At 38.2% G+C, this 22,323-nt stretch overlaps 1 protein-coding gene across 2 annotated transcripts in view; it reads right to left on the bottom strand.

Annotated features, from left to right (window-relative positions):
• LOC144211260 (adenosine kinase-like) overlaps positions 1-22,323 on the bottom strand; it is a 75,675-nt gene that overhangs the window by 12,983 nt on the left and 40,369 nt on the right. For both annotated transcript variants that reach the window (XM_077738355.1, XM_077738356.1), the window contains exon 7: positions 1,955-2,125. In XM_077738355.1, coding sequence (XP_077594481.1) covers positions 1,955-2,125 — 171 coding nt within the window. The remainder of the gene's footprint in view (positions 1-1,954; positions 2,126-22,323) is intronic.

Here is a 22,323-nt window from a genome sequence, read left to right as displayed (position 1 = left end):
AGCAATACGTTGCAAGACTTCAGTAGGAAATCCAAGTTCTAAAGGTGCCATTGCTCTTTTCCTGTTTGGAGTTATAAGATTCACTATATTCCGTTTGAGATTGATAGATAAGAGCAGATTGTTTCCCCCTCTTCCATTTAGCAAATGAAAACAGCTAATATGCACCGTGACTCATCTCGCTCCATAACTACACGTCACAGTGAAGGTCATGCTTCTCCAGGCTGGTGACTCATCATAGAGAAACAGAGAACGGGTTCAATTAAAAGTGGGCTAGTGCACCTCCTGCGTCTTTTGCCTCACTTCAATGGCACCTTGTGATTGGTCTACAATTGGCTGAACAGCTTGAAATGACCCACAGCTAAAATCTGTCAAATGCCAATTTTCACCTTTGTTAAATGTGGTTACCTGTTGTGGAGTTGATTACAACAAAGGAGATGGAATTGAAGTGCCTATATAGAAGCCATCTGGAAGTATACTTAAGTACTGTGTTTTCTCGCATATTAGCCACCTCCTTAGCCCAAAAATTGCCTTAAAATCGTAGAATTTTACGATTTCTCTCATGTAAGACGCCCCCTGATTCAGAATTGTCACCTCCATATTCATGGTTTTAATAGATAGGACAAATGTTTTACTTTGAAGGGAAACTCTTAAGAAAAATCATTGCACGTACTATTTCTAAGATACTGTATGAATTGAAATTTCAGGGTTTTTTGCGGCATGAATGGGTTAAAAAACATTTCAGTCATTGGGGTCAACATTCCAAATGTTCCAGTAAGCACTTTTTATCCTTAAAATCTCAAAGATATCATAATATCTCCCGAAAGAGCACAGATATACTGCAGATAAATGACATGCAGGCATAAAGTACGCTTAAAAGCCTAATCAGGCAGGGAGATTAATTCCTTAATGATCATTCGGTTAGTCTTAAATACCGCAATGCAAACCCCAGAGTAATGCTTCTATCCCCAATGCCCTTCTTTTCTGTACTTCTTTATCTCCTACGCTCCGGAGAGTGCGTAGGTAAATCACAGCTCATTTTATCGGCGAAACTGACGGCAATCATTCCTCTCGTCGGGGGCCTTATTAACTGCCGCCATTAAAAAAAATGGAATCAATGGTTGTTTCTGTGTCAGGTTCTCAAAAGTACAAGTTGGGAGGAGTCTGTTTCAATCTGTTTTTGCACTAGACACCTGTGCTGAAGACTTAAGTAGCCTTAACTGATTGGCCAGTGACCATTGGGGGCTCATTCTGATGGGGTAGACCACAGTTGACCCAACGCGCTAATAAGGGTAAGCGCTCAAGGAACAAGATGAATGGATGGGACGACTGGCCTGAAGTAAATTTTTACAAGGCGACCCCTGTTGCCCGTCAAAAAAACTCCAGGACCGAGGTCTGAAGCCAGGCTTTATGAGGAGTGCATCCACCAAGCATCTGCGTAAAGGGGGGAGGCTAACAGGGGTCAAAACATTGCAGACAAACACTCGTAGTCCGCCGAGCTCACGGCTTGAGGCGGCCGAGGGGTGAATATCTGCTCTGTTTGCCGTCGTTTGCTCCTATTTTGGTTCCCGGAGAACGAGTCCTGACAGAGTGTTCTGACATTAATCCTTCTCCAAACATGCAATTATCTCGAATCATTAGAGTCAATAATGACTGGAGTTGTGAGAGAAATTCTTGAGGCAAATGGTTACAGTAGCAACATATGCAAAACCCAAAGCATTTGCAAAACACACACGACGCAGTTCAGGCGGAGCCATTTCTCAATGTAATTAGGGGAGAGCAAAACGCTGAAGTGAGCGATAAATCAGGGTTTTTCTTTTTTTTCCCTCAGCTGCGTCAAAGTTCCTTGCGCATATGAGAGGTCAGAAATTGCGACCTGTTTGGAACTTGAAAGTCGGACGCTGCACAGATGTGACTTACTATTTTGTAGGGGTGAAAAATAGAGATGGCGACTTACCGTCTCGTTGCCAAACAGGATGTCCACGTATGGCATGAGATCCATCATGTGATTGTTGAAAAACTGGCAGATGAAAGGTGCCGACAAGTTCATGCAGAAGAGTTTGTTGTTTTGCGAGGCGTGCTTGGCCACCTTAAACATGGACTCTGGGGACACGGTCAGGAAAAATCCCTGAAAATGCAAAGAGAAGGTATCAAGTTTGTGAATTATTTGCTTTGAATACTTAGTGATAATGATGGACAGCAGTGTGAGAAAATAACACATTTTGGAGCACCCAAACTTAGTGTTTCTTGGCATATTCCAACCAAGTGTAACCAAATCCAATGTGGCTCTGAACAAATGAAACACTTTAAACAGCTAATTTGTGGGTTTGAGGTTGGAATGATTCAATCCAAAGAAAAGCACAAAGGAGGAGAGAGGTAGGACAGTGAGGAAGGGGTTGTCAAGTCGGAACAAACCATGTGGTTGTGAAATAACACGCTCGTATCCGATGATAGGTTCAACAAAAGTCTTGTCTGCACTCCCCTTACTCGGGAAAACAAGAGAGCTACGGTTGGCCATTGTGTGAATGAATACAAATCGGTAAGAAAACACCTTTGGGTTTCAGGTGGAAACCTGACACGGGGCCTACAGAAACGCTGCTCTACTTTGATAGGGATCTACTTAACCTGGTTTTCTAGCAACAAGCTGCTCTGTAAAACCATCGGTTTCCCCTCAATTTTAGTTTTTAATGAAAATACGGAAGAGTTTCATATGATCCATTTAATCCGACTACTTTCTCTGAGTCTCATTAAAGTATGATGACATCACCAGAAAAACTAAGTGACTGAGCACTCAATTAAAAGTACAAGGTAAGACTACACATACACTTTGGTGGTAGACAATAGAACTAGAGTGAAAACTCCTGATGTCACAAGTACCATCTGTCTGATGGCAAAAAGAACACAAAAGAGGGAAGTCACATTGCACTAATGGCTCATTAGTGACCTTGACATCTTCCTTTCGACGTGTGCCAACATCGTGTCGGGTAGAGATTGTCTTTTGACATAAGTGCTTCCAAATAAACTCGGCCTTGATCAAAGGCTCGCTCCGATATCCTGAGGGGCTGCGAACTTGGAGAAGCTCGTTGCGGTGCGGCAACAAGTCGAATTCCTCCTGCCAGAAGTATGACGTTACATTTCCCAGAAGTTAAGAGTGGAAATACATGAACCTTTGTTAAAAAAGATGGTTGGGAGGGAGTATATTCTCTTCTGTTTAGTGTGATATTAATAATACAGAGTGAAGGGATAGCAAAGTACTACATTGATAGGGCTCTGCTCATGCAAATACAGTAATTACTTCAGAGTTTTACCCTGCTTGTTATGGTAATGAAATCTAAAGAAGTGACAGGTGCAGCAAGAGGAAAAAAATCTGACGTTCTGCTTGAAATATTTTGACAAAACCATCACACACACATGCAAATATTGTTAAACGGGGAGGAGTTAACGTCACACTCTCTGATGTTGGTTTCCACTCTATGATATTTGATGGCTATCCGACCCAAATATGCTAGTTAGTTAAATGGAAAATGTCATAATAGCAAATTTCCTTCAGGGCAGTTCTTCTTACTTAATGTTGATTTTAGCCCAAAACAAACGCCACAGTGGAAAGTTATCACTGAGCAATGTGAATCCAAGATGTCTTGATTCCCAAATTTCTGCCTTTTGAATCGAGGTAATACCGCAGGAATATTGTTCAAAAATGTCTAAATTCTAAGTTTGCACCCGCAATGAAACCAAAGACGGTAAAGTCTTTAGCAATAGTGCTTGGGAATGGGATCGAATGGCGAGGATACACAGGGGGGGTCCACTTTCACAGGCGTCAGGGAGCAGCACCCCCAAATGGAGAGGCGTTCCCAGGAAAAAAAACAATTGGCGGTGGTCCAATTTCTTGCCGGACAGTATTAGTCTGTTTCGAGTGATAATTGAATAGATACGTGTAGCATCTTTTCAAGTAGCTCTTTGGGGTGAATGACAATTTGATTGGTCGTTTAAATGGCCACCAACATGGAGGAGGATAAGCGTGATCAGAAAATGATGGACCACTTTCGTCACGGTGAGGGAAGTCACATTGTTGTGACGGTGTGCTGCCATTGTGTGGGTGTAAGGGCTGCTTGGGTACTTGACTGTGATGGATGACGAGGTTTTCACCCGGCTAAAAATACTGCACAAGTGGATGCTTGGAAGTTTAAAAAGAAGATCTATTTTAAGGGAGGATTGTTTTTTCTATCACTTCCCTTGACTTAAGTTTGTTTCTGATTAATGTTGTTTACTTAAAGTACCAGATGAGGTGATAGTAGAATATCTTTACATTACGATATTGATATTTACTGACACTACTAGTTTAATGGATTTGATGTTACAGACAAGTGTATATGATCAATATCAGCCACGAGAGAGTATTTGGTTGGCTTTTTTTGCGCCTACTGATAACATCTCCCACTTCATCTTGGTTCCCAGCTCCCATCCAGGAGTCATGTTCTGCTCCATCTTATCAGATCATCATGGAATTCATCCACTGCTTCAAAAGAGTTGTCTAGAAGAGGGCCAATAGTAGTTTTTTTTACAAGTTGCATCTCCGTGAATAGGAGTTTTAAACCTCCGAGTGGATGTCATTAACTATATGCTTTACATTTTCCTACAAAGCAGGCAAAAAAAGGGTTAGACTATCTTGATTAAGTAAATTCCATGAAACCTCAATAGTCAAAGGTTGGGAATCAAACCCCTGATGGGATGCAACGCCTATAAAAATGTTTTATATCAGAGGTATAATGTGGCTACATTCATTATTCAAGCCATTTCATTTATGTTCTCAATTGCTTTGCCTTGGTTAAACGACAGAAGGGTTTGTTTACTAATGGTGCCATTAAAGCAAAGTACACAGTGACCTGGCCAGTCCGGAACAAAATGAGTTAAAACGGACTGACGCATCCGTTCTCTATCGTCCTTGTGTGCAACACTGCACTTAATTAGCATTTTACTGCCAGCGGCTCGCTCTCCTTCAGTGACTCTGAAGGGGAAAAGTCACATGCACAAACATAAATAAAATAACAGATATCCTGCCCTATAGGATTAATCCTAGATGGGTGCTAAGGGGTGGGACAAAATGCCAAGTCTTTAAATCATTTGACATTAATGTCTAAGAGAAAAAAAAAAAAACATTTGCAGGTAAAGAAATAACAGTCAAGGGTTTAAGGTTTCAGCTAACATTTCCAAAAAAAAAAGTGCTACTGCAATGGATATGAACTTGTCGGGTTAGAGGGGTGGGGGGGTTCACTTAAGGCGGAAGACTGCCACGGGAGCAACGAGAGACAGTGGTCCAGTGTTCGTAGCCGGCCCGGCGAAAGCTGGCGCAGCGGCTCGGAAAATTACAGGTAATTGGCCGAGCCATCGAATCCAGTTTGGCTTCGCCTGAAAGCCTAAAATAACAAAGCTGTGATTGCTCGGAGGCCCCGACGAGTTAATTTGATACACATTTCTACACCCGCCTTCAAATGTACGAGTGCTGGGTGAGACCCTCGGCGGTCCCAAAAGTACACCCCCCTCTAGCAAATATTCTCCATCTGCCAGATGACGGTGACACAGCGGGAGAAGGTGATGGGAGCGCCCCTGCACAATATTGCGTGAAGGCTGTCAAACTTTGTGCAGTCTAATAATACACTGGTAGTGTCTGAGTTTATATGGAAAAAGATGTAGTAGTGTTACACATAATTGGCGGTGAGCCATAAGCTACATCAGTTAGACAAAGAAGGGTCTTTCCCTCACCTCGGTGACTGATGGACATCCGCCACCTTTAAACTTGACCCCTACACCCCCAGAGTTTGCTAAGTAAGCTATTCATTAAAGACTCGTGAAAAGGTGGTGATGTCACAGAGTTGACTTGTCAGGGTACACGAGCATGCTGAGACAAATTTAGAGGGCTTTTCCCCGTACTCAAAAACTCATAGTGAAATTTTACATTCAGGGGCGGTTATGGACAATTTGGAAAAATGTAGTACCCTCAAGACAGTTAGAAGTAAGCGGAGACTCATAAAAAATGTCTTAAGAAGCCCGAAAATACTGGAAAGGCTGCTGCTTTGGTTTGGAGGGGCTATTTTTGGGAGAAATTATCGAGCAAATTTTAAAATTTCAGCTTCAATTAAGAACATGGAATTTATTAGGCATGTATATTATGAGGATTGCTACAAAAAAGTTGTAAGGAGAAATTGACTAAAAAGGAAGTTTCATACCTGTCAACTTATATGTTTTTCTTGTATTTTATACGTTTTTTTTTGGTCAAAATTTTAGACATTTAAGTGCACCCGTCCTACGTGAGTAAATATGTGCCGTGTTACATTTGCAAGTTTTTTTTATCACTTAATAAGGGGAATTGCAATTATTAATAAGGCCAGCAATTTGACAAGGTTGACAGATATTAGTTGAAAGCACCCAACAGTGTCATGTTTTGACCAATGTTTACACAATTTCAAAAATAATATACACATGCTAGTTAGACTAATGAACATGATATTTTTTAGTCCAGTCTATCATTAGTAGGACATCAAAAAAAGTTTGAAAAACGCCCAAAACAGAGCGGGAGACATACTATTTGATGACCAGCAGCATTTATCTTGTTTTCAGAGACAAACTTTTGAACACATATATATTATATAACATAGGATGGACCAAAAAGCAGTAATATTTCAGTCATGTAAAATGAGATTGGACAAATTTCAAATTGTGAGTTAATACTTGATAAAAGGAATTCTCATTAACACCCTCTAATGTGACTGCTTGCCAAGTTTTCAACATGTTTTAAAAAATTGAACGCACTGTGGAATGGCATATTACCTACAACAGATTTTAACAAATGATTACATTTCAAGCTAAGTCATGTACGGTGAGTTTTGTGACCCCGTTGACGCTAACAGCATGTTTAACACTCACAACAAGCAGCAACTGAAGCCCTAGAAAGAAAGCGAGAGAGGGGAAAAGAAAAAAAAAAAAACGAAAAATCGATTGCCTGCAGGCGAGAAGTGTGAACTTACATACCCTAAGTCCAATTTCCTTGAAAGCGGGGGGCCCTAAATCACATCAAGCCGGGGTGATGCGGGTTTTGGAATTATGCAAAAGAGACATTTTACAGTGGAGAAACTCTTAGGCGGAGAACATTTGAAGTTTCTTTAACACTGATTGTTTTTGGACAATTCCTAAACAAGAGATGATCCTATAAAAAAGGCTAATTTTCAGGGTTTTTTTTTTGCATAACAGACAAATATTTGTTGCAAAATGATACTAAAGCAAGATTATTGGATGCCCACATTATTGTCTCTAAGATATATTTGTTAGTTTAGCTGTTTACTCTTTGTTAGATGACTTTTTACAGTGTAAAATGGGAAACACTTTACCTACAAATGAATATTAATAGTTAAGTGCATGAATTTGAAGTGACCCCCAAGAATAAAGGAGACCAAAAACATCTCACATCAATATAAAAAAAGGAATAAGGTAGCTAATCATTGATGTGGCTCCCTTCCTTTCGCCCACACCGCCTACCTAGCCGAAACATGAAAAATGGCCACTTAAGGAGAAAAATAACCCCTATAAAAGCCGATGTGAGGAGCGGGGAAGTGCAAGGTTGCTTCCTAATTGCAGCAGAAGAGAGAAGCCACGTCGGAGTAAACAAAGTCTGATCGATGGCGAGGATTATATCGAGAACGGAGGCTTTGGTCTTGGGCCAAGGCGAGTGCACACATAGGCTGAATGGGAAGGGGGGGTAAAATAACGGAGGCAAGGGGCAGGAGATTTAAAATAATTATTATATCATGAGGAAGAGTTTGGTGTAACCACGTATCTTATGTGAACACTGTCTAGTGCAGTGTTTTTCAAATGGGTTAGACAAAGTGCCACCTTGAATTATACAAATTTGTGTTGGAATGGTCGAGAATGGTCTGTAGACCAGATTTTGAAGGTCTTAAAAGGGCCATGGTTCGGGGATGCTCTGGTGGGAATCGGTTTTAAGACTTTACGCCTGAGTTGTAACTGGCAGAAATCCTGGTTAGACAAGACATAGAAAATTGCACGGTCTTTCAGTCATGGCACAAAAGGACCAATCGATCATTTGTTACCAGCGTTTCACACAAGAAATTGATTGGACATCAATGGGTGTCAATGGTGCAGAAACATCATCATGTACACAGCTTGAACAAAAAAAAGGACAGGGCGTCAAGTGGATCGTAAATCACGGGTAAAATGAGTGTCCCTCACCGGCAGAGATTCTCCTTGAACTACTATGATTTAATTATAAAGAGGTTAAACAAATGTCATCATAAATCTGTCATGTTTAAAGCAGGGATGGCTATTTTGTTCCCAGCAGGGGAGCACTTAAGGAGTGGCCCATGTTAAATTGGCACAACTATTATGAATTTGAAACTCACAAAGTAAAAATACAACATGGAATGATTCATTCTGTTTCTTGACATCATCACATTAGTCATAATTTTAACTTTGTCTACATTTGGGAGAAGTCTAGGTGGTCTTTATTGGGGTCTACTTTCATGTCAGTTATGTGAAGGGGTAATTATTAATTCCAACCGCTTTTAAAATGTCAAATAGTGTCTTTCTCCCTCCACCCGACATTAAAAAATGAAATAATTACAAGATGGAATGCCAAAAATGGAGCAGAACTCATCAACTAAAATATATTCAATGTTTGATTGCATTGGGCTGTTTGCCAACAGTTTTAATGAGCGCTATGTGAAAAGATATTTGTGCTTCTGCGTGCGTACGCCATAATACTCGCAGTAATATTGGATTGCAGAAGATGGAGTACTGATGATGGGCTGACCTAATTCCGGTAAGGATGAGTATATTGGGACAGCTCTCAACTTTTTATTATTGATTAGTTTGAGTATGAACACGAAAGATGACTGAGCGCAAAGCTATTATTTGAAAGCAGTAAAACGGGTGGAATTTACAGCGAATAGCGGTTAGCGCCACCTTGTGGCTGGGTATACAAGCATAAAATTGAAAGCTAAATCATGTTTCATAACAATCAACACTGTCAAAATTGATTGGATGATTTGGAAGAAGAAAATGGATTGTTTACAATGTGTAATATTTGGTTAATTGAATGAATAACGATGTTACTTTCCAAAATTAGACGAAAAAAGACATTCAACCACTAATGCTTAACATACTTGACATGGTTGCTAAGCAGCATGACAGTAAGAAAAGAAAGTGAATGACTTACAATTCTTTACTCATGCAAAATAAATCTAGCTCGTCCATTTGAGACAAAAAAAGGAAACCAATGCGTAACACAAACATAAAACCCATCCATAATGAATTCTTGATTATATTTACTCATCATCAGGTGTTTAATCCACGCGAGGCGTGGGCCGTTTAGCACCAATATCGTCTCCTCAATTGCACTCTGCTACATAATTAATAGTCGCACTGACACAACACGAATATGATATGAAGACTATCAGAGGCGAAGACTTATATACATAAATAAAAAACGGCAGATGCATTTTTCATGAGCTGCCGACTGAGCTTCCGGGCCACGCTAAGAGATGCGGCGTTTCACTTTCAGACACCAAGAAAAAGGCCACGTAGGGCCAAGAATTGCATATTCACTGGCTCCACTTATAGCTGGAAAAAGCCTGGAGCTCAATAAAGAAGGGACACTTCCTTTCCGATCATGCCGTGTGGTCCATTTCACACTTATGTGAACCATTGTATAAAATCGCAAGCAACACCACAACCGCCAGATCATTGTTTCATTCCAGTGAACATTTGTCATTTTAAATCTTGGCAGCAGTCTTCAGGATTTCTTTCCGTGACACACAGCAACTACCTCCTGTCGCCTAGCATCTTCGCGGCGACGAAATACACACTTTGGTTACGTTGTCACATGTCGCCGTGACACCGCCGCACATATTGTGTTTGAAGATGCAAAAATGTGTCGGCCACATGCGAGCGAGCACCCGGAGAGAGGCCGGCCCGCTGCTCGTCTGCCTTTCTCACGCCTCTTTAAATGGCTGCCAGTGATACTCTTGCTCAGTGCACAGATGCAATTTTTTTCCACACAGGGTTTCAGAATAATTTCAGTCGTTGAGTTAGAAAAAAAAAAAGTGAAAAAAAGTGAAAAAAATTGGAAAAAAGTGGAAAAAAGTGGAATAAGGTGGAATAAGGTGGAATAAGGTGGAATAAGGTGGAATAAAGTGGAATAAAGTGCAATAAAGTGTAATAAAGTGTAATAACGTGGAATAAAGTGGAATAAAGTGAGATAGTTTTGTGTAAGAGCAGAATATACTTTTTTTTGTTGATTACGCCCAAAATTTATAATCACTAGCTACTAAACGCATGGTTGGTCGAATGCCTGCAAAATAAGTATTCACATTAAACAACTTGTGGTTTACTTTCACTGTAATTGAAATTTTTTTTTTTTACTTTTGTATTTTTAGGCTAGATGTTGTTGAGATGTGCCAGTGTTTGGAATTCAACCACTAGTCAAATAAATGCTCACAGTAGAGAGTTTACGTTGCAGAGAGTCATAGTCAAACAGCTCTAACCTAAAAATAAGGAAAGAAATGTAATACATTGGATTGCATGTATGTTTTTGTGTTGTATGTTGAGTTGTAGGTTTACTAAGCTGTCTCTAAACGCATGTCTGACTGGTGTGAAAGAGGGAGGGGCAACATTAATTTATATATTACAATAATCCCACCTAAAACTTTGGGTTGCAATGCAATTTTGGGAACATAACTCTGCCTGAATCAAAAAATCCCTGTATATACCAAAATACTTAAGATTCCATAACCAAAACTTAAATATCACAATGGAAAAAGGGGCGTGTCAACTTTAGATTTGGATGCCAATAGCCATCAAGAGCCAGCCAATAAGTTACATTTTTCATTATTATTTTTTTTTTAAATGGTGGTAATATTTCTGTAACATTAGTCGATGAACAATTCCAATCTTCCATTGTATTGTTAGCGTAGTTTAGCTCTCGTTTCCTTCTTTCCTGACATTTGTGTGTGCCGGAGAGGAAAAGGGTGTTCTTGATTCCTGGCATGCCATAGAAAGGTCCTGTGAGGATTACATTGGCTAAGCCCTTATCACTCCAGGAAATTCACTGAAAAGTGCTCAAGGTAGCAAATCAAAGGCGAAAGTTATTCTTTTCAACTTTCTCCCGGCTCGTTGAGAAAACTTACTTCTTTTACGGCACACTCGACTTTTTTTGGCTGGCTGGAATTTATCACGCTGCGTACGTAAAAGCAGGTGATTTGGATAGGAGGAGAAGGGGCTTAGGTAGGGGAACATCAAGAGGAAATGTTTGTTATTGAATGGGATGGCACCATGGCGACGGGGTCTGAGAGGCTCCAACTTAGAGTTTGGTATCGCTAATCGTTGTTATGATAACGTCATATCAGTTGTCTAAAACAGGTGGAAAAGTGTAGGGGAGAGCAGGGTTTGTTGTCATATTTTAGCATTTATTTATTTAGTCTAGAGGAAGCCAAATTTAAATTAATGTATCATTTTTTTAATTAAGATATTAGATGCCATTGGCGGCTATAGACATCCAATCATGTGGCTTTATTCATTCTTCTACTAATGTGACTTTAAATTAGATTAACATGAGTAAATGTCCAATTCATTTGAAGTGGGAAAGTGGCAGTCAATTATTTTTAGTACAATAAACATTCATTTGCGATTTCAAATGTGTCGGATGTCTATCACAGTCAATAAATTAGTGACATTAAAAATAATCGATTTCAATGTTAACAATCAGTTTTTTGTTACTGTGTAAAAGCAAAAACTGCAATACACACAACTGAGAATAAACAACATTTTACTATGCCCTGTACAGTTACAAAAAAATACCTATGAAGAGTTGATTGTGTGAGAATCATCCCCATTCTATATTAAACCTAAATAAAAGCAAGCAACTGGCTATCTAGAAAATGTGAATCAAAATGCTAGCTTTCCTTTCATACTTTGGAATTACTATAATGTCTAAAAGACCTAAAAATATTGTAAAGACCTTCAAATTAAAAAAACATCTTCCCTCAAAACAATGTTGTCATCTATCCTCCAATTCTGGCCTAGTTATAACAAGTATACCAATCTACTTCCTTGACAACCAACCCCGTTCTCCCCCTACACAATACACCAATGGACACAACTTAATAGTAATGATTGGAGCCATTCCAAACAAAGGTCAGTGTAAATTGTCAGGAACGGAAAGTATCACAATTATTGGGTTTCCTGCTCGATAATTGCAAAGCAAGTTTGACAGTGAAGCGAACGTGTCACGCGTCCTACGGGGAGACGACGGTCATTAGCCGCAGGACACCCGATGATCGAGTAACACGGCCGAGGAAAAACAAACTGGCGTCTGCACGAGCCGCGATCAATAGGAATGCAAATAGCGACAGCATGACGCGACATTACTCATTCCGTTGACATTCATTGTCATCATTAGCCTTTTTTTACGGTGTCAAAGCCGCTCGATAAAAGGGCATTATATCTGAAAGAAGAAGCACTGTGTTAATCCTTTTATGCTGCTTTTAGGTAGATAGTCTCCCATGGCTAATATTAAAAATGGGACGTCTCATGAGCAAGATGTCTTAACCTGATAAGATGGCGTCTATTGTATAGTGGAACCTCCAAAGTGGAGCATGATGTACTGCTTTTAATGGATCTAATGCTTTCAAATATACTTTTTTTCTTTTAAATGTGCAAATGAAATTTGACCTAATTGTTTGCAGAAAATTCAGATTGCAAAAATACATTTAAGTTGTAAATTTGTTAAGTTTAGTAGTTTTAATGTGGATATTTTTTCTAATTTTAACCTTTTATGGAGTACTTTCTGATACTAAAATGAAGTAAATCAGCAATAAAACAATTTTACAGTTAAAGAGCTTATTTCTGATTGTATTCATTTTATATTCATCAATCTAGTTTGTAGTGAATAAATATAGACTATAAAATGAATAATGATCAATCATAAAAAATATTTAGAATGTATATAACAACAAATAGTAAAGTTGAGTTTATCAAATAACAAAAACATATTTTATACAGTACTACTTTATAATTTCTATATTGTTAAGGCTATGAATAAAAAACATTTATTTCCTTATTATAATTAATTTATACAACCAAAAGTATTTTTCCCATGCAATTATTAATTTATATTATTCCATATTGTAGTACTTAACATTTCTGTCTCTGTTTTCTTTCAATACTTCTTAAGACTTTTTTTTAGTATGCCTACTAAATTTCATGTTGCAAAACCAAATTGGCTACAGGTGCTGAATTTTCAACAAAAAAAAAAGCTAACAACTAACCACCACTGAATATAAATTTTCACTCCACCTTAACAAACTGTCATATTCAACTCAGCTCAAATATACATTTAAGCTTGTTGCCTGTTCACCCACTCAGAGTTGTAACTCTATCCGACTTCAAAGTGCACTTCCCCGGCAGGGAAAAAATAAAAAAATAAAAAAATAGTCAACGGCGATGAAAATTTGTAAAAGCACAGCTTCATTCAAACTGCTAGAGTACATTCATTTCTCTTTCGCTTTTAACTACGACAACCAGGCATAAAAAAAAAAATGTTCCCTGCTAAGGTTTTGCAACCCTTTTTTGTGGTCAGAATTGTGGTTTGGTCACATAATGAAACCGCCGAAGTGATGCAACAGTTGGATTAAGTCTTGCAATTGGTCACGGCTGCAGAGTGGAGCTCGGGCGTGACCAATCGACACTCAATTCAACCAACTGTTGCACGAGTTCTGTCTTTGGCGTTTGCATTTACTACGCAAGAATAAGCGACAGTTAACTCATTGGCTGTCATTGATGGATATAGAATTAACGTTGAAAGTCCTTCTGGGCCAAATGGCTTGGATTTCTATTGACATCAATGGTAGTCAATGGCTTAATTCAGCATGTAGCTTTAAGGCATTTGTATATTAGAGATGTATTGATTACATATGAGTCTGAGTCACTTGAATTTTAGATTCTGTCGATATCAACTACCGATCTAATATCAAGAAAATGTATTCAGGAACTAAGTACTACCTCCAAATATCTATTGCAACATTATAATCATACAAATGTGGTAAATTAAGCTATTTTCATTATATATTTTTTGTAATATTTTGTTACCTGTTGTCTTAACTCATGTAAACTAATGTGATAAATCAAGCTATTTTCTTTTGTTTTGATTTCTTTTCTGCAAGGTTTGTTTCAGTCCTGTGGCAATCAATAAAACATGCTTTATATTTGTATATATTTTTGCAATATTTTGTTACTTATCTTACCTCATGTTAACTAATGTGAAAAATTTAACAATTTTCTTTCATTTTAATTTCTTTTTTGCAAGGTTTGTTTCAGTAGTGTAGAAAACATGCTTTATATTTGTATATTTTTTGCAATATAATGTTACTTAATATCTTAACTCACAATCTTCCTTACAAATAACCAACAGTTTTAACCCAATCCTCCTTGGATCAGGAACTTTCCCTAATTTTTACGTCTAATATATTATTTCTTCATTAAATAAATAAATAGCCACGTTAAGCTAACCACTGGTAATTAATCCAAGCAAAAGCAAAGTTATTTTTTTTCCTTTTTCCCCCTTGCCCACAGGGATACATGCCCTTCTTGTGCGCATGAGTCAGCTTACATCTTCTGACAATCGAAAAGCCGGGGGCTTTGTCAAATAGGGTCCGTTGTTATTGTTTTGATTGCCCACCGCCGCCACCCCTCCCCTCTGTGATTGCGCCACAGCATCTGCAACAAAGGCACGCACATGCGGCGCATCAAAAAGGACGAAAGGTCTGCTTTTTATTTACAGCCGCCGTCATCACCAATGGCATGAGAGCGAAAATTGCTTGAGAATAAGGGACCCTTCAAAATGGCTTATTTGGACTAGTAATGACAATACAAAGTAACCCAACTTTTTTTTAAAAAAGGGCCTTCGTACAACATGATCGGGCTACTAATAAATGCCAGCCATTCGAAGAAGCAACACATCAAAAATACATCACAAGGAAATTGTTAGTATTGAGTGGCAGGGACAGAGAGGAAGCCAGTAAAGAAGATGAAGAAGAAGTAGGTTAAGATGTTTTTTCATGTGTGGCTGAACATTTTGACACTTTCCAGACACTCGAAATGTTCCATGACAAGAACCCGTGAAGCCTCCAAAGCTGTGAAGAACAAACATTGGAGGAAAACAATCTCTCAGCTGACACGCTTAACAATTTATTACCAACATGGAAATCGTGGCAGTGATGGCGAACCCTTTTCGACAGTCAAATTGGGAAAAAAAACTAGCCTATACGGCGCATTCAGTTAAAAATAAACTGTCAAGTCGAGTCAAATTCATTTAGAGAGAGTCCATTTATAACAGAGGTTATCTGAAGGCACTTTACAGATTGAGGAGGTCAAGAATGCTACTCCTCACTTGTTATACACAAGCAAGAAAACTGACAGAAACGTGCACATATGAGCAAGCACTTGGCTACGGTGGAAAGGAAAAACTGTACAATACTTTTTTGAAGCGTAGTTTATACCACAGAGGTCAAAATAAGGGAGAGAAACTGAGGAAATGTTTTCTTTCCGATTTTTTTCCTGTGTGACTGCTTGCTTTAAGTCGTATTTTGCGCTACAGAAACGGTTATTTTGATAGTCAACTCCTCCCCAATCATGTGATCTACGATTTAGTACTATTATACTATAAAGTAAGGGTGTCAGACTCAGGTTGGTTTGCGGGTCGCATTAACGTCAACTCGGTTTCGTGTGGGCCGGACCATTTTAGATATGATATTTAGATTTTTTTTTTTAATAAATGGATCAAAAGAACTGGAATAAAATATCTATTCAGTATTTTATAGATCTAAAACAATGTTTACTTTAGCATTTTTATGTTTAGATTTTTCAAAATTATTTTTGAACTAAAAACACAGAAAAATGTATCAAAAAATTGCAATTATTGATTTAAAAAGGGACAAAAAAGGAAATATAATATACATATATATCTATCATTTGAATTTGATCCTAAAACAAAGTCGGCAATCATTATTTACTTTCGCGGGCCGTACAAAATGATGCTGCGGGCCAGATTTAGCCCCCGGGCCACCACTTTGACACGTGCTATAAAGTCATTGAATATTACTCCAAAATGAGCTAATTAAAAGTTGTGCTGTGAATATTATTTAAAGAAGATCTGCTTCCATTATCATTGTCAATGGCAGTTTAGAAGCTCAAATATGAAGATTTGGACAATTATTAGCATAAATGGACTCTGAAAAATTTATTAATTCTCTTAGCTTATCCATTAGTTGATTTGCCCAACCCAGATGGTTAACAAAAATATCCTAAATGAACTTTTGGGATGTATAATTAAAACGCCTTAATTTTTCCAATTTCACTTGTAGCTTTAATTTGCAATTGTTCTATTACAATTACATGAACACCAGGAAGGTTTATCTAACTATGTTGCGTGCACGTGTGTGCAGCTTAGGTACAGTGTGACCTCATCCTATCTCCCCTAAAAAAAAAGAAAAAAAAGACACCAGAGGCGCTATATTTAGTCACATGGTCTCGTGAGCAGTCTCCATGACAACAGAGCAAAAAAAAGAAGTCGTCCTCCACTCAAGATGCATTCAAAAACATCAGGAGAATAAAGGTTAAGAGGTGCGTTAGCATCAGGTCAAACCCAAACGGCTGCTAAACAATGGAAAGTAATATACGGTGGTGTAATGAGGGGTTAACACCGAGTCGATGGCGCGCAGACGTGCGGGTTGTAAACATTACGACGCGTTCGGTACTTCTTAAAAGCCACAAAAAAAGAATGAGAAAGTCAATGAAAAGTATTGGCAGTTGGGAATGTAGTCAAGCCAAACTGGCAACAGGGCTCTCGTGACAGAACGTAAACACAAAGTGGGAACACTAAGAAGATGGGGGGAAGTTTAACATCTGGTAAGCACACTTGCAGACGCATGTTATGCCCTGGATGACCTCTAGAAAGCACAAAATTCCCAAATCCACAGCCAAGAAAATGTAGTTGGAGTATTAGACTAATGTACATTTCATCTTAAAATGTTTCCTTTTTAATGTATTAAGAATGCCAAGCAGGGTTATGGCTAGTTTGATCTCATACAAAAACATGCGTCTGTTTAACTTGGCAATGAAGTATGAGTGTGTGTTATGTACTACTGTGAAGAATGTCTACCAGGAACTATTCATTTAAATCACCAATTATTTTTGTTATTAGTCGACTCATTTGTAAAGAATGTTGGTTTTTGTTGTATTTCCCTGAAGTTAACGACATTAAAGGTTATTGCTATTAATTTTCTTTGGAAGCAAAGGCTATGTATGAGCAAAGAGAAGGTAAGACTATGACTACTGTGTACTATATCATTGTTTTCCAAAGATCTACTTTGAATACATTACAATGATAACATTGGCAAACTCCATTTTTATTTTATTTTAGGTTTATAAGTTGTTTTTGTTTAGAATTTGTCAGAACAGGACGCACAATCCAAAACTGATCTCAGATCTTAGACGGATCTCTGCAATGTCAATTTTACTTACAAAAAACACTATACTTAACATGTATTTGATTATTCATTAATTTTCTGTATCCTCACTAGTATTACGGGGTTACTGGAGCCTATCCAAGCCAAATATGGGCAGCTGGGGTTGGTCACCCTGAATTAGTTGCCACCCATTCCCCCCAAAAAATACATTTCTTTTCATTGCACTTTCTATTCAGCCAAATTGTATCTGCAATCCATTTGAAATTTGCATCATTCCTACATTTCCATCCAACTATTAGTATCTCATACAGATTGGGGCACAATAATAAAAAACTGGCCCTCTAACTCGTCATCTTTGCACCCATGAGACGTGCTCTCCACAAACTCCGCCGAGTGAATCTTAATCAGACACTCAACTCACTAAAGCAGGTTCCTCACGCTCCCTGGTGAGAGTATCAACACATGGCCATCAGGCATCATTCCCCGCCGCAAAGTGGCTATTTATTTTCCCTCGCCTCGGTATTACTTCTCAAATAATTACTCAAGTCGATTCAATTAAAGCTTGCGCCAACGGTGGGGCGACCGGGGCCCAATTCTACCAGGCAGTTACAATTGTTGATACCCAGGTGAGGCGACCCAAAAGAAAATAATAATTTGAGCAAACAGACAACATACCATGTCATCTGGGGTGAAAAAAAGACACTGGTTCAAGCGAGAGTGTTTTTACAATGTAACACAATCATATGAACAACACCCTGGAGCCCAGCCAGATCCCAAAACATGCCCCCCCACCACCATCACCGCACCGTCTCTTTTCCCAGGAGACAATTACCCAAGATGCCGTGGATTAAAGCATTTTTCTCCTCGGTGGATCAAATTATGGCACAGGCAATAACAACAACAAAAGCCAACTTGTAAGTGCTTCCATACTGAATTGATCAACACTATTGCTAAACCAGATGGGACGACTCATGTGATAGATTAGCGTGTCACATTAATGCAGTGTTGCTATTGGAAAAGGTTCATCTCAAACTATAATATAGTAAACAAGAGCCTGACTCTGTCTTTTGTTTCCGTTTTACGTTGGCCATGAACGACAGTGACATTTTCAACCTTTTTCAATTATTTTTATGATGACAGGAATGTCATTTTCCCCTTTTTTTTTACATTTACTCATGTGCTGAACATTTACAACACAATCTATCTCATGTTTTATATATGTTATAAATTTTCAGCTTTTTAAATTTGACTTCTTCAATGACATTACATAAGGTTACCAGTCGACATTTTAGACATTTATAGGAGTTTGACTTATGGGATGAATAGTTAGAAAAGTTTATAAATCCTTTCAAATGATTCCCATTTTTTGTTATACTTTGGAGACAATGGACCTTAATTCATATGATATTCCTTTTTTATTAAGTTTTGTTTCTTTGAAGAGAATTGCATTCTCATTTGTTTTTGGTTCTGAGGAACAGTTTGTCAACTTTTTTTGCATATTTAACTTTAAATTGATTATGTTGTTATTATTTATTGGACATTTGGAATAATATGTTTCTATGAGTGAATGGACAGTGTATTACATGAATTGGAATACACCCAAAAGTCCCAAGAGCTCAATTTGTTTTTTCAAATGTGTTTACATGGCCTTGGATAACCAGCTTGACTGCTGAAAAACAATTATGAATGGGATACTTGTCATGATGGGTGAAAAGACATCATACCCAACATAAACTTTTATGTCTTTAATTTAGGATTACCCTGTCCGAAAATTTGGATGTAAAAAATTCACATAAATTAGCACATAAAAAATAAAAACAGACATCAACAATGCTTACATAATGTACTATGTTGAAGAGTTTTTTTTCTTTAAAAATAAGAATATATGCCCAATTTAACACAACCAAACCAGTACATATATTTGACTCCTTTAAATTACAGTTATCTTATATATCCATCGTTATTAATTTTTCTGGAACCTGTTGACATGTATTTAGAATATATCAAGTGTTGAATTCTTAAGAGGCTAACTACAACACAGCATGATTATTATTGTTTTATTGCCAATGATATTTAAAGATACACTGCCCATTTTAAACAAGAGAGTCGAGCATAATAACCTTGTGCCCACTCATGCCTGGAGGGTTGCACATCCCACTGGTAGGGAGGCCCCCGACCCCACACCCCTCAGCTATCCTCCCGACAGCTCATTACCACTCAATTAGACAGGTGTAGCCCGGGCATCCCCCCCTGCTGACAAAGGCAGCGCTCCCATACGCCTGTTTAACATTGGCACAGACAAACAGACACTTGAACGCCTCACGCCTCTTATAAGACTTGATTGAAATGCCATAAGTGGCCACAAATGTGACACCACCAGGGCGGACTCGGAAGACACGTTGCAGGCAATTACTGCATGATTATTGATGCAATTGCTTGCGATTGGACATGAAATTGTTAGCTCAATTAGAGGGGCACATTACTGTAGGTCACGGGTCTTAAATGAGTGGCCTGGAGGCCATTTACGGACAGCCCTTACTGGATGAAAACATTAGATATTTGTGAGCATTTTCAAAACTGTATTCTTGGAGTAATGAGTACAACATTTGCTAACAGAGCTTAAGGTAATGGCAGTTTGCATTGATTTTATTTGTTAACCAAAGTGAACTAATTTTGACTTTTTCAACCAAATAAATATTTTTTTCATTTCTATTTCATCTTATTATATTTTTTGAAAAGGAAAAACAGTAAATACTACACAAATACGTATACCTATACCTATACTAATGCATATACCTATACCAATGCATATACCTATACCAATGCATATGCCTATCCTAAAGCATATGCATATACTAAAGCATATGCATATACTAAAGCATATGCATATACTAAAGCATATGCATATACTAAAGCATATGCATATACTAAAGCATATGCATATACTAAAGCATATGCATATACTAAAGCATATGCATATACTCAAGCATATACATATGCTAAAGCATATGCATATACTAAAGCATATGCATATACTAAAGCATATACATATACTAAAGCATATACATATACTAAAGCATATACATATACTAAAGCATATGCATATACTAAAGCATATGCATATACTAAAGCATATACATATACTAAAGCATATACATATACTAAAGCATATACATATACTAAAGCATATACATATACTAAAGCATATACATATACTAAAGCATATACATATACTAAAAAGTCCTACAAAGCTCCATTTGGGGACACTTACCGAGTGGGTCGGCGCGCTAACTCATTAACAGGCCAAATGATTGGACGTCTATCACCGTCAATGTCCGCCTTGATTATCAATACCAATATATGAATGATCAAAACACGATTATAGTATTGTTTCTCCTCAAATTCTCCCATTTATTGCTGTCTAAAAATCCTATTGCACACATTTGAATCACAGCTTGCACAAACAAAACCGGAAGGGAAATGTAAAAGTCTCTGCAGAGTGTTTCAAATGGAGATGAAATGATCTACAAATGTATTTAATAAGCCTGGCCACAAGTCAAACTTGGCATGTAAATGCAGCGGGAATTCAATTTGGTGGGCGAGAGGCATGGTAACTGATCGCCTGCAGACAAAGTGGGGACGGTGCCAGTTTTTGCTCCCCCTCTCTCTTTACCTCCATATTTTTTAGCCCCACTTCCCTCTACTGCCTGTATTTTATTCTCCTGTCCCTTCCCAAGCACTGTGGAAGGACAAGGGTGTGTGTGGTACATCCTGGTATTGATATTTCGTCCCAGTTCCTTTTAACAGTCACAATACCAACTGGACAATTGTGTATTGTTTTAGATTTATAATGGAAAATGAGACGGCCTGTCACTATTTGTTTTGGCAGCTATAATAATGATGTTTGTAGTGAGTGGTACTGTCTCAAGAGTAAATGACACAGAATGGCATATAACTGACTGTGACAAATTAGGGGTGTGTAACAATACATTGGTCTATGTCGATATTTTGATTAGTTGTGTAAAGAACGATTAAAATCGATCGTAATGATAAACATAGATCACCATTGGGATTATTTTTTACATAAAAGAACAGTTTTCTTTCAAATTTCTAGAATTAGCAGCCAATCCTATTCCTAGATGACCCGAAACTAGTTGTCAACAAATTGCAGCTGTCTAAAATTATTGTGAAAACTCCCTAATGGCTTGTTTTTTCTATCCTAGAACAACAACAACAACAACAAAAGAGTACTGCTATGTGGATATATTGACATACATAAATTTATCGGACTGTCATTCTATCAATAATCCGAAGCAAACTTGTCTTAATGCATAACGAGAAAAAAATCTGGATATTTCAAATGTAAATGTCAAGTTAAATTGTCATAGAATGGATATTCCTCACTTTGAGATGTATTCCTTATGTACAATATTCATGCAATTTAGTAACAAGGCTACATTCCAAAGAGTATTGATAATTTTGCCTCCCTCTTTCATTCCCTTGCCTCGTCCTTTTTCCTTCCAGGCAGGACAATGGGGGGGTTGGGTTGGGAGTTAGAGGGGCTTCTCGCAGTGGCGCAGTGTGGCGAGAAAGGACGGAGAGGCGGGAGGAAAAAAAAGGAACGCTAGAGACAAACAGCAGTAGAGAAGGAAAGCTCAAGGTCACCGTGAGGACGATCCGCTTTGGAAGTTGCTAATCATTCGCTGCTTGTCACTTAGCCGCTTACTTGGAAGGATTTAGGAGTCCTTCCCTCTTTATATTTTTTTAGAGGAGGTACTCGCCACAGGGGCTACCA

This window comes from Stigmatopora nigra, chromosome 18 (assembly GCF_051989575.1).
Source record: "Stigmatopora nigra isolate UIUO_SnigA chromosome 18, RoL_Snig_1.1, whole genome shotgun sequence".
Classification (NCBI taxonomy): Eukaryota; Metazoa; Chordata; class Actinopteri; order Syngnathiformes; family Syngnathidae; genus Stigmatopora; species Stigmatopora nigra.
This window is presented reverse-complemented; position numbering and strand designations above follow the sequence as displayed.